At 38.9% G+C, this 17,039-nt stretch overlaps 1 protein-coding gene across 2 annotated transcripts in view; it reads left to right on the forward strand.

Annotated features, from left to right (window-relative positions):
- The window catches only part of C6 (complement C6), a 93,482-nt gene extending 79,686 nt beyond the window's left edge, over positions 1 to 13,796 (forward strand). For both annotated transcript variants that reach the window (XM_082454513.1, XM_082454512.1), the window contains exon 18: positions 13,364 to 13,796. In XM_082454513.1, the coding sequence (XP_082310639.1) occupies positions 13,364 to 13,539 (176 nt within the window). In that variant the 3' untranslated portion in view covers positions 13,540 to 13,796. The remainder of the gene's footprint in view (positions 1 to 13,363) is intronic.
- Positions 13,797 to 17,039: the final 3,243 nt, after the last annotated feature.

The raw sequence follows: 17,039 nt of genomic DNA on the forward strand, positions 1-17,039 counted from the left end.
TACTTCTTCTTTTACAATTTGGATTCATTGTATTTCTTTTTCTTCTCTGATTGCCATGCCTAGGACTTCCAAAATTCTTTTGAATAATAGTGACAACAGTGGACATCCTTGTCTTGTTCCTGACCTTAGAGGAAATGCTTTCAGTTTTTCACCATTGAGAATGACATTTCCTGTGGGTTTGTCATATATAGCCTTTATTATGTTCAGGTAGGTTCCCTCTATGAACACTTTCTGGAGAGTTTTTATCATAAATTGATGTTGAATTTTGTCATTAGCTTTTTCTGCATCTCTTGAGATGATCATATGGTTTTTATTCTTCAATTTTTTACTATGGTGTATCACAGTGGTTGATTTCTGTATATTGAAGAATCCTTGCATCTCTCAGATAAATCCCACTTGATCATGGTGTATGATCCTTTTAATGTGTTGTTGGATTCTGTTTGCTAGTATTTTGTTGAGGATTTTTGCATCTATATTCATCAGTGATATTGGTCTGTAATTTTATTTTTTTGTACTACCTGTGTCTCGTTTTGGTATCAGGGTGATGGTGGCTCATAGAATGAGTTTGGGAGTGTTCCTTCTTCCACAATTTTTTGGAAGAGTTTGAGAAGGATGGGTATTAGCTCTTCTCTAAATGTTTGATAGAATTCACCTGTGAAGCCATCTGGTCCTGGACTTTTGTTTGTCGGAAGATTTTTAAACATAGTTTCAATTTCATTACTTGTGATTGTCTGTTCATATTTTCTATTTCTTCCTGGTTAAGTCTTCAAAGGTTATACCTTTCTAAGAATTTGTCCATTTCTTCCAGGTTGTCCACTTTATTGGCATAGAGTTGCTTGTAGTAGTCTCTTCGGATGCTTTGTATTTCTGCTGTGTCTGTTGTAACTTCTCCTTTTTCGTTTCTAATTTTATTGATTTGAGTCCTCTCCCTCTTTTTCTTGATGAGTCTAGCTAATGGCGTATCAATTTTGTTTATCTTCTCAAAGAACCAGCTTTTAGTTTTTTGATCTTTGCTATTGTTTCCTTTGTTTCTATTTCATTTATTTCTGCGCTGATCTTTATGATTTCTTTCCTTCTGCTAACTTTGGGTTATGTTTGTTCTTCTTTCTCTAGTTCCTTTAGGTGTAAGGTTAGATTATTTATTTGAGATTTCTCTTGTTTCTTGAGGCAGGCTTGTATTGCTATAAACTTCCCTCTTAGAACTGTTTTTGCTGCATCCCATAGGTTTTGGATCGTCGTGTTCTCATTGTCATTTGTCTCTAGGTATTTTTTGATTTCCTTTTTGATTTCTTCAGTGATCTCTTGGTTATTTAGTAACGTATTGTTTAGCCTCTGTGTGTTTGTGTTTTTTACGTTTTTTTCCCTGTAATTGATTTCTAATATCATAGCGTTGTGGTCAGAAAAGATGCTTGATATGATTTCAATTTTCTTAAATTTACTGAGGCTTGATTTGTGACCCAAGATGTGATCTATCCTGGAGAATGTTCTGTGCACACTTGAGAAGAAAGTGTAATCGGCTTTTTTTGGGTGGAATGTCCTATAAATATCAATTAAATCTATCTGGTCTATTGTGTCATTTAAAGCTTGTGTTTTCTTATTAATTTTCTGTTTGGATGATCTGTCCATTGGTGTAACTGAGGTGTTAAAGTCCCCCACTATTATTGTGTTATTGTCGATTTCCTCTTTTATAGCTGTTAGCAATTGCCTTATGTGTTGAGGTGTTCCTATGTTGCGTGCATATATATTTAAAATTGTTATATCTTCTTCTTGAATTGATCCCTTGATCATTATGTAGTGTCCTTCCTTGTCTCTTGTAACATTCTTTATTTTAAAGTCTATTTTATCTGATAGGAGTATTGCTACTCCAGCTTTCTTTTGATTTCCATTTTCATGGAATCTCTTTTTCCATACCCTCACTTTCAGTCTGTATGTGTCCCTAGGTCTGAAGTGGGTCTCTTGTAGAGAGCATATATATGGGTCTTGTGTTTGTATCCATTCAGCGAGCCTGTGTCTTTTGGCTGGAGCATTTAATCCATTCACGTTTAAGGTAAATATCGATATGTATGTTCCTATGACCATTTTCTTAATTGTTTTGGGTTTGTGTTTGTAGGTCTTTTCTTCTCTTGTGTTTCCCACTTAGACAAGTTCCTTTAGCATTTGTTGTAGAGCTGGTTTGGTGGTGCTGAATTCTTTTAGCTTTTGCTTGTCTGTAAAGCTTTTGATTTCTCAATCAAATCTGAATGAGATCCTTGCCAGGTAGAGTAATGTTGGTTGTAGGTTCTTCCCTTTCATCACTTTAAGTATATCATGCCACTCCCTTCTGGCTTGCAGAGTTTCTGCTGAGAAATCAGCTGTTAACCTTATGGGAGTTTCCTTGTATGTTATTTGTCATTTTTCCCTTGCTGCTTCAATAATTTTTCTTTGTCTTTAATTTTTGTCAATTTGATTACTATGTGTCTCGGTGTGTTACTCCTTGGGTTTATGCTGTATGGACTCTCTGCACTTCGTGGACTTGGGTGGCTAGTTCCTTTCCCAAGTTAGGGACGTTTTCAACTATTATCTCTTCAAATATTTTCTCGGTTCCTTTCTCTCTCTCTTCTCCATCTGGGACCCTATAATGTGAATATTGTTGCGTTTAATGTTGTCCCAGAGGTCTCTTAGGCTGTCTTCATTTCTTTTCATTCTTTTTTTTATTCTGTTCTGCAGCTGTGAATCCCACCATTCTGTCTTCCAGGTCACTTACCCATTCTTCTGCCTCAGTTATTCTGCTATTGATTCCTTCTAGTGTAGTTTTCATTTCAGTTATTGTATTGTTCATCTCTGTTTGTTTGTTCTTTAATTCTTCTAGGTCATTGTTAAACATTTCTTGCATCTTCCCAATCTTTGCCTCCATTCTTTTTTGGAGGTCATGGATCATGTTCACTATCATTATTCTGAATTCTTTTTCTGGAAGGTTGCCTATCTCCACTTCATTTAGTTGTTTTTCTGGGGTTTTATCTTATTCTTTCATCTGGTACATAGCCCTCTGCCTTTTCATCTTGTCTATCTTTCTGTGAATGTGGTTTTTGTTCCACAAGCCTACGGATTGTAGTTCTTCTTGCTTCTGCTGTCTGCCCTCTGGTGGATGAGGCTATCTAAGAGGCTTGTGCAAGAGTCCTGATGGGAGGGACTGTAGATGGGTAGAGCTCACTGTTGCTCTGTTTGGCAGAGCTCAGTAAAACTTTAATCCACTTGTATGCTGATGGGTTGGGCTGGGTTCCCTCGCTGTTAGTTGTTTGGCCTAAGGTAACCCAACACTGCAGCCTACCCGGGCTCTTTGTTGGTGCTAATGGTGGACTCTGGGAGGGCTCATGCCAAAGAGTACTTCCCAGAATTCCTGCTGCCAGTGTCCTTGTCCTTACGGTGAGACACAGCCACCCTCCGCCTCTGCAGGAGACCCTCCAACACTAGCAGGTAGGTCTGCTTCAGTTTCCTATGGAGTCACTGCTCCTTCTCCTGGGTCCCAATGTGCACATTACTTTGTGTGTGTCCTCCAAGAGTGGAGTCTCTGTTTCCCTCAGTCCTGTCAAAGTCCTGAAATCAAATCCTGCTAGCCTTCAAAGTCTGATTCTCTAGGAATTCCTCCTCCTTTCCTAGGTTGGAAAGACTGACGTGGGGCTCAGAACCTTCAATCCAGTGGGTGGATTTCTGTGGTATAAGTATTCTCCAGTTTGTGAGTCACCCACCAGCAGTTATGGGATTTGATTTTATTGTGATTGTGCCCCTCCTACCACCTCATTGTGGCTTCTCCTTTTGTCTTTGGATATGGGGTATCTTTTTTGGTGAGTTCCAGTGTCTTCCTGTCGAAGACTGTTCAGCAGTTAGTTGTGATTCCAGTGCTCTCACAAGAGGGAGTGAGAGCACGTCCTGCTACTTCACCATCTTGAACAAATCTGTGACTGGTGTATTTCCACATAATGTTCAATGTCTGCAAAAGCCTATATGGACATTCTGTGATTTATTTAATCAACCTTCTGTTAGTCCTTCAGATTTTTCCCAAGATTTTGCTATTATAAGCAATGCTATAATAGACAAGTCTATCACAGATAGATCTATACTCTAAGACCATTTCCTTAGACTATACCTTAGAAAATGGAATTTCTAGATAAATATTATTTTAAAATATAAAGTCTTTCTTGGTACAATGTATCAACTTGCTTTCCAAAAACGTTTTTATCATATTATATTCATATTGACAATGAGTGATAAAGACTGCCTTCCACACCCTCACCAAAACTTGGAGCTGTTATCCCTTTATAGCTCTGCCTATTTGATACTTAAGAGGTAGCATTACCTTTCCACTTTCTGTAAGTGTATTGCCTATTGGCATTTCATTTGTGAATTGCTTAGAAGCAGAAACTTCACAGCAGTACATTTGCTCTAAGATGAAATTGGAACCCGAAATGGTTCAACTAAGCTTCATATAATACATAAATACAGGTTGAAGATTAGTATTTAACAGAACTCAAATAGGCAGCTAGATTTCCCTTATGGCACATATTCAAAAAAATCATCTGAAATCGTGGCATAAAGTAAGCAATGGAAACTTATTGAATTGCTAACATCCAACGTTTGCCAAAACCACGTTACTTTTCAAAAACAAAGACAAAAACTTTATTATTACCCTTAGCTTCTCTTTAACTTTTCAACCCAATATTCTTCAACTCAGTCCTTGAGAAGGGGAGAGACCTTATAACCCACATCCAGGTTCTTCCTGATCCACTTAAAACTGATTATCAAGACCCAGCTCCCTTGACAGGTGGTGGGATTGAATCCATGACAGAGGGTCACCATGGGTGGCACAGTCAGCAGGCCATCTGATAGTGGCAACTCAGCAGGTCAGTGTCTGGGGCTTCTGACCTTCATGCCATATTGAAACAATGCAATTTCACATAAGAGACTGCAAACTAGGGCCGGATACATACAGTGCCCAATTCTAATCATTTTTAAATCATCATGTAGGTAAACATTACTATTCATTTTTTTGCTGCCTGACCAACACCATTACCCAACTGACATCTCTCTCAGAGAAAATAAGTTGCGGTAGACAAGAGCTGAAAATACTATGCAACTACGTATTTATTTAAATAATGTATTTAAAATATAACTTTTTCTCTAAAAATTATAATGTACAAACATTATTGTCAAAAATATATACAGAAAATAAAAGGGATTTGGACAGCAGTGAGGATAAATGGTTCCTGTCTGCACCACAATAGGTAGCGCAGGTATTTGGGGATGTGTTTAGTGTTAGCATCTGTTTTCCTTACTTATCATGGAGAAAGAACTTCATGGAACTCTTCTATTGCAAAGAGTTTCTTTTTTTTTTTCCTTTCCTTTTCCCACAAATTATTCTTTCCAAACCTGTCTAACAATATGTGGCTTATGATTTAGTCAAAATCTATCTTTACTATTAGCCCTTTGCTGTACGTATATCTAAATACCACAATTCCTAGAAATCTGTTTGCCTTTAAAAAAGAACATAAAGAGAGCAACACTCAGCTCTACCCACCACCAGTCCCTCCCATCAGGAAACCTGCACAAGCCTCTTAGATAGCCTCATCCACCAGAGGGCAGACAGCAGAAGCAAGAAGAACAAGAATCCTGCAGCCTGTGGAACAAAAACCACATTCGCAGAAAGATAGACAAGATGAAAAGGCAGAGGGCTATGTACCAGAAGAAGGAACAAGATAAAACCCTAGAAAAACAACTAAATGAAGTGGAGATAGGCAACCTTCCAGAAAAAAAATTCAGAATAATGATAATGAAGATGATCCAGGATCTCGGAAAAAGAATGGAGACAAAGATCGAGAAGATGCAAGAAATGTTTAACAAAGACCTAGAAGAATAAAAGAACAAACAAACAGAGATGAACAATACAATAACTGAAATGAAAAATACACTAGAAGGAATCAATAGCAGAATAACTGAGGCAGAAGAACAGATAAATGACCTGGAAGACAGAATGGTGGAATTCACTGCTGCAGAACAAAATAAAGAAAAAAGAATGAAAAGAAATGAAGACAGCCTAAGAGACTTCTGGGACAACATTAAACACAACAACATTCGCATTATATGGGTCCCAGAAGGAGAAGAGAGAGAGAAAGGACCAGAGAAAATATTTGAAGAGATTATAAACGAAAACTTCCCTAACATGGGAAAGGAAGTAGCCACCCAAGTCCATGAAGCACAGAGAGTCCCATACAGGATAAACCCAAGGAGAAACACACTGAGGCACATACTAATCAAACTGGCAAAAATTAAAGACAAAGAAAAATTATTGAAAGCAGCAAGGGAAAAACGACAAATAACATACAAATAAACTCCCATAAGGTTAACAGCTGATTTCTCAGCAGAAACTCTACAAGCCAGAAGGGACTGGCATGATATACTTAAAGTGATGAAAGGGAAGAACCTACAACCAACATTACTCTACCTGGCAAGGATCTCATTCAGATTTGATTGAGAAATCAAAAGCTTTACAGACAAGCAAAAGCTAAGAGAATTCAGCACCACCAAACCAGTTCTACAACAAACGCTAAAGGAACTTGTCTAAGTGGGAAACACAAGAGAAGAAAAGACCTACAAACACAAACCCAAAACAATTAAGAAAATGGTCATAGGAACATACATATCGATATTTACCTTAAATGTGAATGGATTAAATGCTCCAGCCAAAAGACACAGGCTCGCTGAATGGATACAAACACAAGACCCATATATATGCTCTCTACAAGAGACCCACTTCAGACCTAAGGACACATACAGGCTGAAAGTGAGGGGATGGAAAAAGATATTCCATGAAAATGGAAATCAAAAGAAACCCAGAGTAGCAATACTCATATCAGATAAAATAGAATTTAAAATAAAGAATGTGACAAGAGAAAAGAAAGGACACTACATAATGATCAAGGGATCAATTCAAGAAGAAGATATAACAATTATAAATATATATGCACCCAACACAGGAGCACCTCAATACATAAGGCAACTGCTAACAGCTGTAAAAGAGGAAATCGACAGTAACACAATAATAGTGGGGGACTTTAACACCTCAGTTACACCAATGGACAGATCATCCAAACAGAAAATTAATAAGAAAACACAAGCTTTAAATGACACAATAGACCAGATAGATTTAATTGATATTTATAGGACATTCCACCCAAAAAAAGCCGATTACACTTTCTTCTCAAGTGTGCACGGAACATTCTCCAGGATAGATCACATCTTGGGTCACAAATCAAGCCTCAGTAAATTTAAGAAAATTGAAATCATATCAAGCATCTTTTCTGACCACAACGCTATGATATTAGAAATCAATTACAGGGAAAAAAACGTAAAAAACACAAACACACGGAGGCTGAACAATACGTTACTAAATAACCAAGAGATCACTGAAGAAATCAAAGAGGAAATCAAAAAATACCTAGAGACAAATGACAATGAAAACATGATGATCCAAAACCTATGGGATGCAGCAAAAACAGTTCTAAGAGGGAAGTTTATAGCTATACAAGCCTGCCTCAAGAAACTAGAGAAATCTCAAATAAATAATCTAACCTTACACCTAAAGGAACTAGAGAAAGAAGAACAAACACAACCCAAAGTTAGCAGAAGGAAAGAAATCATAAAGATCAGCGCAGAAATAAATGAAATAGAAACAAAGGAAACAATAGCAAAGATCAATAAAACTAAAAGCTGATTCTTTGAGAAGATAAACAAAATTGATAAACCATTAACCAGACTCATTAAGAAGAAGAGGGAGAGGACTCAAATCAATAAAATTAGAAACGAAAAAGGAAAAGTTACAACAGACACAGCAGAAATACAAAGCATCCTAAGAGACTACTACAAGCAACTCTATGCCAATAAAATGGACAACCTGGAAGAAATGGAAAAATTCTTAGAAAGGTATAACCTTCCAAGATTGAACCAGGAAGAAATAGAAAATAGGAACAGACCAATCACAAGTAATGAAATTGAAACTGTGGTTAAAAATCTTCCAACAAACAAAAGTCCAGGACCAGATGGCTTCACAGGTGAATTCTTTCAAACATTTAGAGATGAGCTAACACCCATCCTTCTCAAACTCTTCCAAAAAATTGCAGAAGAAGGAACACTCCCAAACTCATTCTATGAGCCACCATCACCCTGATACCAAAACGAGACACAGGTAGTACAAAAAAATAAAATTACAGACCAATATCACTGATGAATATAGATGCAAAAATCCTCAACAAAATACTAGCAAACAGAATCCAACAACACATTAAAAGGATCATACACCATGATCAAGTGGGATTTATCCGAGAGATGCAAGGATTCTTCAATATATGCAAATCAATCAATGTGATACACCATAGTAACAAATTGAAGAATAAAAACCACATGATCATCTCAATAGATGTAGAAAAAGCTAAGGACAAAATTCAACACCAATTTATGATAAAAACTCTCCAGAAAGTGGGCATAGAGGAAACCTACCTCATCATAATAAAGGCCATATATGACAAACCCTCAGCAAACATCATTCTCAATGGTGAAAAACTGAAAACATTTCCTCAAGATCAGGAACAAGACAAGGTTGTCCACTCTCACCACTATTATTCAACATAGGTTTGGAAGTCCTAGCCTCAGCAGTCAGAGAAGAAAAAGATATAAAAGGAATACAAATTGGAAAAGAAGAAGTAAAACTGTCACTGTTTGCAGATGACATGATACTATACATAGAGAATGCTAAGGATGCCACCAGAAAACTACTAGAGCTAATCAATGAATTTGGTAATGTTGCAGGATACAAAATTAGTGCACAGAAATCTCTTGCATTCCTATACACTAATGATGAAAAATCTGAAAGAGAATTTAAGGAAACAGTCCCATTTACCATTGCAACAAAAATAATAAAATACCTAGGAATAAACCTACCTAAGGAGACAAAACACCTGTATGCAGAAAACTATAAGACACTGATGAAAGAAATTAAGGATGATACAAACAGATGGAGAGATATACCATATTCTTGGATTGGAAGAATCAATATTGTGAAAATGCCTATACTATCCTAAGCAATCTACAGATTCAATGCAATCCCTATCAAATTACCAATGGCATTTTTTACAGAACTAGAAAAAAAAATCTTAAAGTTTATATGGAGACACAAAAGACCCCGAATAGCCAAAGCAGTCTTGAGGGAAAAAAACGGAGCTGGGGTAATCAGACTCCCTGACTTCAGACTATACTACAAAGCTACAGTAATCAAGACAATATGGTACTGGCACAAAAACAGAAACATAGATCAATGGAAAAAGATAGAAAGCCCAGAGGTAAACCCACGAACCTATGGTCAACTAATCTATGACAAAGGAGGCAAGGATATACAATGGAGAAAAGACATTCTCTCCAATAAGTGGTGCTGGGAAAACTGGACTGCTGCGTGTAAAAGAATGAAATTAGAACACTCCCTAACACCATACACAAAAGTAAACTCAAAATGGATTAGAGACCTAAATGTAAGACCTGACAGTATAAAACTCTTAGAGGAAAACATAGGAAGAACACTGTTTGACATAAATCACAGCAAGATCTTTTTTGATCCACCTCCTAGAGTAATGGAAAGAAAAACAAAAGTAAACAAATGGGACCTAATGAAACTTCAAAGCTTTTGCACAGTGAAGGAAACCATAAACAAGAAAAAGACAACCCTCAGAATAGGAGAAAATATTTGTAAACGAATCAATGGACAAAGGATTAATCTCCAAAATATATAAATAGCTCATGCAGCTCAATATTAAAAAAACAGACAACCCAATCCGAAAATGGGCAGAAGACCTAAATAGACATTTCTCCAAAGAAGACATACAGATGGCCAAGAAGCACATGAAAAGCTGCTCAACATCAATAATTATTAGAGAAATGCAAATCAAAACTACAGTGAGGTATCACCTCACACCAGTTAGAATGGGCTTCATCAGAAAATCTACAAACAACAAATGCTGGAAAGGGTGTGGAGAAAAGGGAACCCTCTTGCACTGTTGGTGGGAATGAAAATTGATACAGCCATTATGCAGAACAGTATGGAGGTTCCTTGAAAAACTAAAAATAGAATTACCATATGACCCAGCAATCCCACTACTGGGCATATACCCAGAGAACACCACAATTCAAAAAGACACATGCACCCCAATGTTCATTGCAGCACTATTTACAATAGCCAGGTCATGGAAGCAACCTAAATGCCCATCGACAGACAAATGGATAAAGAAGATGTGGTACATATATACAGTGGAATATTACTCAGCCATAAAAAGGAACGAAATTGGGTCATTTGTTGAGACGTGGATGGATCTAGAGACTGTCATACAGAGTGAAGTAAGTCAGAAAGAGAAAAACAAATATCATATAATAACGCATATATGTGGAACCTAGAAATATGGTACAGATGAACCGGTTTGCAGGGCAGAAATTGAGACACAGATGTAGAGAACAAACGTACGGACACCAAGGGGGCAAAGCGGTGGGGGGTGGGGGGAGGGGGTGGTGTGATGTACTGGGCTATTGGGATTGACATGTATACACTGATATGTATAAAATTGATGAGTAATTAGAACCTCCTGTATTAAAAAAAAATAGAAAAACCTATTTATTAGGTTTATAGACATGTGTGCAATTTAAAAAAAAAACAAAAAACACTACTGTTACCTTGAAAAAAAAAGGAACATAAAAAGTTTGAATACTTACCAATACTGGTCAAGTTAGCAGAATGTCTTGGGGTAGTCCTACTAAAACATGAACGTTTCTTAATAAGAGATTTAAGTCATTTAAAATATCCTTTGATCCTACACACAGTTAGTAAACTGAAAGCATTTTTCCCCCTAAAGATATGGTCTGCCTGTGCCAGCCTTCTTAGTTGGTGAGCAAAAGTCAGTGTCACAGAGATCTCTGTTCCTGTAGCACTACAGAACAGCGTCAATGTACAAACCACAGCATTTATAAAGAGAGGAACCTAAAAATGTATTTTATACCCAACCCACTCATGGCAAGTTGGGATATTACTAATCTTGAGTTGAATTGAATGTTACCTTGATTAAATTGTGTTCTTGATTACATTGTGTACTTTGTTGCTCTTTTCCTTCTCCATCAAAAATGAAATGAGAAAAAGTTTGGAACTTCAAAGTAACATGAAATTCACTTTGCAAAACTTAGAACACAGAAGCCTTCCCAAGGAGCCTATTTTTATAGCTATGAAATGTTTTATCTAAATTTCAAAAATATCCAGCATCAACCAACAGGAGGGGAAAATGTATTCAATAAACATCCATTTAGTATCCAATATGCCAAAGTCACTGTACACCATAAGGTGAGAGGTGTGATGATAAAGGAGCTTTGTACCCTCAAATTGTTCAGTTTGGGGAGTTAATTTTCACAGTTTTTCCAAATAATTACATGAATAACTTTAATACAAGACAGTATGTGACAAGAGCGGTAAGAGAGATAAATACCTTCTGGCCAGGAAGGGTTTCATAAGGATGGAAACATGAATTAGTGGAGGTGGCAGGAAGGGCCTTTTCATGCTAATAATCTGAAAATCATCTTGCTAAGAGTATTTAAGCTATAACCATACTACAAGAGTGGTGACCATGGCCTTTCCACAAGCCTGGGGAACTGACCTCCTCTCTAGAGGTAGAAGTCTCCTGTCCTTCACCAAACCCTATAGTTTCCAACAACAAACAAGACTCTCCCCAACTAGAATTTCTCTAGCTGGTTGGCAAAGGCATAAAAGGGAAATTCACGCCTTTTCATGAACTATTTCCTACTGAGGACAGGAAGCTTATACGCTTAATGATCATCTCCCCATTCCCTTTCCCTATTTTCTCCCATCAGTTGAGACACATGGGAAAGAACTGATACCTGCCTCAAAGAGACTACAGCCTGATTCTCAGGCTGACTCAGATCTTTTGGCAACATAAATTATCACAGATCCACCAAATACATTTCTTTTTGAATACTTATACCTGCACCCTCAAATTCAGAATTGAAATCAATTGATGAAGCAGAATTAATTGAGCATCTTGTTAACAACTGAATGGGATAAACAGATGGAGGAACCATAGTTACTGCTCTCTAACAAAGCACTTATAACTGTCTTGGGAGAAAGACATATGGAAAGCTAACTAACAAGAAAGTATAAAAACATCAGAGGTAGTGCTGACAAATTTACACCATTAAAGTTTATTTAAAGGAAACATCAGTGGGGGTACGTGGCTATAAAATGCTTCATGAAAGAGGTGAGGCTTGTAGACATCGGACATGTGGGGAACTGGAATAAGCACATCAATCCGGCAAAAGAAGGGGCTAGGGTGGGCAAAGGACAAAACCTGGAACACCTTCAGGGTCTTGCTTGGGAAAGAGAGAGGGAGTCACTCTACCTGGGATGGAGAAAGCAGAAAAGATAATGTTGCGAAGGGATGTTGAGACCATCTGTGGAGGACCTTGAACTTTGACTAAAACATGAGTGTATATAAATGAGCCTATATCCATTTACTTCAAACTGATTTAATATGCTTGGCTTTGGTAAGTTTACCCCTAAATGATCATTTTAAAACTCTTTCATGAACACAAGATTTATATGAATTATGAAGTGTTAGGGTGGTTTTGAAACCAGGCCTTATAAAAGTATCACCCAATTTAACTGCTTATTAAAAATCCAGATTCCTAGTCATAACCCAGGAATATTCTAGAAAGAAATTTAAAATGTGACACAGAGTTATGTTAAAAGAGTTCAGGCTTGCGAGTCATTCATGATTTAAAATATGCCTCTACCACTTACTAATTGTGGGATCATGGGCAAATCACTTAACCTCTCTGAGCCGAGTTTCTTCATCTGTAGAATTAGTATAATGCCATATAGTTCTTATGTTTATTGTGAGAATTAAATGAAATAAAGCACACAAAGCACTTGGCATAGTGTGTGGTTTCATGGTGCAGGCTCAATAAATGATACCTTATATAAGTGTTCCCAGGTGGTGACAATGAGAAAAGAACATGAACGACAGACTGAAGACATTGTGGAAATGGATTGATTGGATGTGGTCAGTGAGTGAGAGGGAGGTGTCAGAGGTAGCCCAGCTCTTGCATCTTACTGACTTACCAGTGCCCTCTCCTCTCTTATTCCCAGATCACTCCACTCAGCCACAGTTGGGTCATTGCCTTTGTTCCAGCATTCTCACTCATTGCCACCAAAGTGCTCACTGCTCTGGGGACAAGTTAGGTAAAATCAAACCCTAAAGCACTGTGGTGAGTCACACTGTCTCTCTCATTGCAGCTGCCACCTCCAAGTGTGTCTGCCTATTGCCCTCCCAGTGCTTCAAGAGTGCAAACCAGCTCTTCTGCGTCAAAATGGGATCATCAATGAGCGGGAGAACAGTGAACATCTGTGAAGTAGGAGCTGTCAGGTGTGCCAACAGGAAAGTGGAAATACTGCATCCTGGGAGGTGTTAGACCTAACACAGTTACTGACAAAAAGATTTACTGCCCCAAAATAATCCCTACAAAAGGACACTCTTGAACCAACAGCAGACTGTCATATCCAGGAGTTACCAACATAAATCCTTTTGTGTTCGTTTCACATTATTGTTCTGCCTGCCTCCCGTGTCTTCTCCCCTGTCCAGTTCCCATCCATGATGCTCTGTAGCATACCCCTAGGTAATAACTTCCACATCAATCTAATAAATTCTTCTGTTCATGTTGCACTAAAATGATGGGACTTCTGAGGACCTTATGAAGCCTGTGGTATTAAGCATCCTGACAAGTAGAAATCAGAACAAAAACTGTAATTTTCTTCAATGAATCAATAAGCATAGAAATCTACAACAACTTGTATAACACATTCTTGAAACCCAACCTTCATGCATTCACTCAACAAATAATTGTGAATGTCTACAATGTTCCCAGTACTGTTTAAGGTGCTGGGGAATCAGCAGTGACTAAAACATACAAAAGCCCTTGCCTTCATAAAGCTCACATTCATGTGGAGGAAGACATACAGAACATAAAACAAGCATATAAAATATACAGTACGTTTGATGGTGATAATTGCTATGGAGAAGATAATGCAGGGAAAGGTGAGTCCCATCCTTAATCCTTGTCTTACACGAGGAGATATTCTATAGTTAATAAGCATCACAGTAAGGATGATTGGACTCAAGTGGAAGTTGCCTTGTTTAAAGTAGTTAATAAACTTCTGGAGTTTTCTCCTTAGGAGACTCTCTTTGCCTCAGCTAAAGTGCATTAGAAAGCTTTTAAGCTAAAGTATGTGATGGATGGAAAATCATAAGAGAATTTCAAAGGAATAATTTTTAAGGTAAGGCTTATCTTTCGTATTAGGCCATACCATGTAGACATCCACTTCTTAGAGTATCATTTTGAATTGGGGAAGAGAAACATCTTTGGAACAGCAGTTCTCAAACATGAGTGTGCATTGGAATCACTTGGAGTACTTGTTAATACAGATGCCTGCGACCTACCCCCAGTTTCTGGTTCAATAGTTCTGGGGTGGGGCCTGAGAATCTGTATTTCTAACAACTTTCCATGTGGGACTGCTCATGATGATCAGGGGTGTCGCATTTTGAGAACACTTAGCCTAGAAATGGAGTCATCAAACGGCTAATACAACTACTAAAATAATGATCTCAAAACTTTAGCCAGCCAATCTCCAAGCAGGTGAGTGGAAGCAGATTCCCTTCCTCTAACTCACTGGGATGTCCACCTAATGGAAGGGGTCTATGAGTCACAGCCACCTGGCAGCACCCTCTTTAGGCCTTATACATTAAATCTCACTCCTCCATCTCATTAATCATAATATCTTGGCAAAAATATGAAACATCTTGGAATATCAAAGGCTAAGTATGAGGAAGGGAAAAACCAAGAAAGAGAGAACACATTTTCCTGGTATAACAGCAATTGAGTGGGAATTGATCTTTGCCCAGGAGTCAGTGATGCATCTTTTCCCCAGTCATGCCACCCTACACCCTTCTCACTACAAAAATGGTGCAGGCCACTCTTGTAAGCTTCGTGCCCTCAACACTCCCAAGACGCCAAAGTGAGGGCAAAGTTTAGGCATTAAATATTCCCACATTCAAAGGAGAACCACCACCAACTGAGTCAAGACACTTTGCTCAGCACTGACGACTCTCACACCAGCTCCACACCTTTCCGGGCTGTACAGCAGAACTAGGGGTGGGAGGGGAGCCATAGGGATCTGCAGGCACAGGAAGGCAGTGTTCATAGAAAGAGTCCTGTTATCTCCCTCAAGTCCTTTTCTTCTCCTTGGTGAGGAGGAGGAGGATGTTGTAAGTATCCACTGAAGCCAGGCAACCAAAGCCTTGAAAGAATCATTTGTCAGGGCACCTACATCCAGGATATACAGTGCTGCCCTCGATGGCTGGAAGCTGTGGGATCTTAGAGCTGCCACTGGTGAGCAGGTTGCTGGAGGAGTTTCTGGGAGGCATGGATTCACACCGGGAGAGTTCTCTCTTACAGGAGCACAAGACCACTTCCTGCCTAGGGCGTGCTGAAGGCAGGATGCTGACAGAGTGGTCTGCACAGTTTCCATAGTGACAAGGGAGTGCTGTGGCAGGACTGGGAAAAAGACGGGTGCAGCCCTTTCTCCATCTCAGTCCCAGGGTGTAAGGAAAGAATGGAGAACTTTGGTGGTTCCCATGGCTCCCTAGGAAGAAGCAGAGAGAAGAGGAAAAGCAGGCACCCTGAGGCCACCCTGCATCTTGGACACGAACCTATGGAAAGCACCAAATGGAGACTTAGCTGCCTCTCTCACAGGAAGTTCTGGGGGACGGTGTTGGTAGGAGAAAGGCAAACACCAGCCCAGGGAAACACAGGGGCCACCAATAACATAGAACCAGATTTATTGAGAACAAGACCAAAGGGGACACCCCGTCACTGACTCCTGCCATCTCTCTGAGTCCACTTCCTTCCAACACCAGACCCAGCAGATGCAGGGGACAAGGTGTCCTAGAATGAGACATGCCTCTCCATCACTTCTATGAGGGGTAGGAAATTGGCGAGAACAATCCGCATCCCTTCCCTACCCCAAGTCCTCTGACCCAGAAGCCTGGCTGACAGTGGAGGTGGGGAAAGAGATGAGATGTAAACTGGATATAAGATTAGAGACTTAAACTGGACTGACTTTTGAAAATAGTGACTGACCAGAAATCCATGTGATCTGTCTCAGACTTAATTGAGGCAAGAGAAGACAGGGATTTGGCAGAACCTAGAGAAAACCATGACTATTATTAGCTTGCTGGGGCTACCATAACAAAGTACCACAACCTGGGTGGCTTAAAATAACAGAAACATATTGTCTCACAGTTCTAGAGGCCAGAAATCTGAAATCAATCTGTCCACCAGGCCACGTTCCTTCTGAAGATTCTAGGAGAGGATTCTTTCCCGCCTCCTCTGGCTTTTGGTGTTTGCCAGAAATCCTTGCCATTCCTTGGTTTGTAGATGCATCACTCCAGTCTTTGCCTCCATCACCTCATGGCCACCTTCATTGCCTTCCTTCTGTGCATGTCTGTCTGCCCAAATGTGCATTATCTTATGAGGAGAGCAGCCTTGTTGGATTAGGGTCCACTCTAATGACCTCATCATAACTGGATTACATCTGCAAAGACCCTATTTCTAAATAGGTTTACAATCGCAGGTACCAGGGGTTTGGACTTCAACTTATCTTTTACTGCAGACACAATTCAACCCACAGCACTGTGATTGGGAAAAAAATGTTTCCTGTTTACACCCCATAATATAATCAAAGGTTTATACCAGCTATTGCATTCATATTGTTTGATTAAAATCAGTCAAGCTTGCTTGTTTGCTTTAAAGTATTTTATTCTTTAACTTGTAGCAATCTTCCCTTTTAATGGTCATTGGCTGGTCTTTTTTTACCACTTTAGTTACCTTTGTTTCAAAGGATTTTTTGAGTGCAG

Source organism: Balaenoptera physalus (assembly GCF_965194825.1).
Source record: "Balaenoptera physalus genome assembly, chromosome: 3".
In the NCBI taxonomy this organism is placed as follows: Eukaryota; Metazoa; Chordata; class Mammalia; order Artiodactyla; family Balaenopteridae; genus Balaenoptera; species Balaenoptera physalus.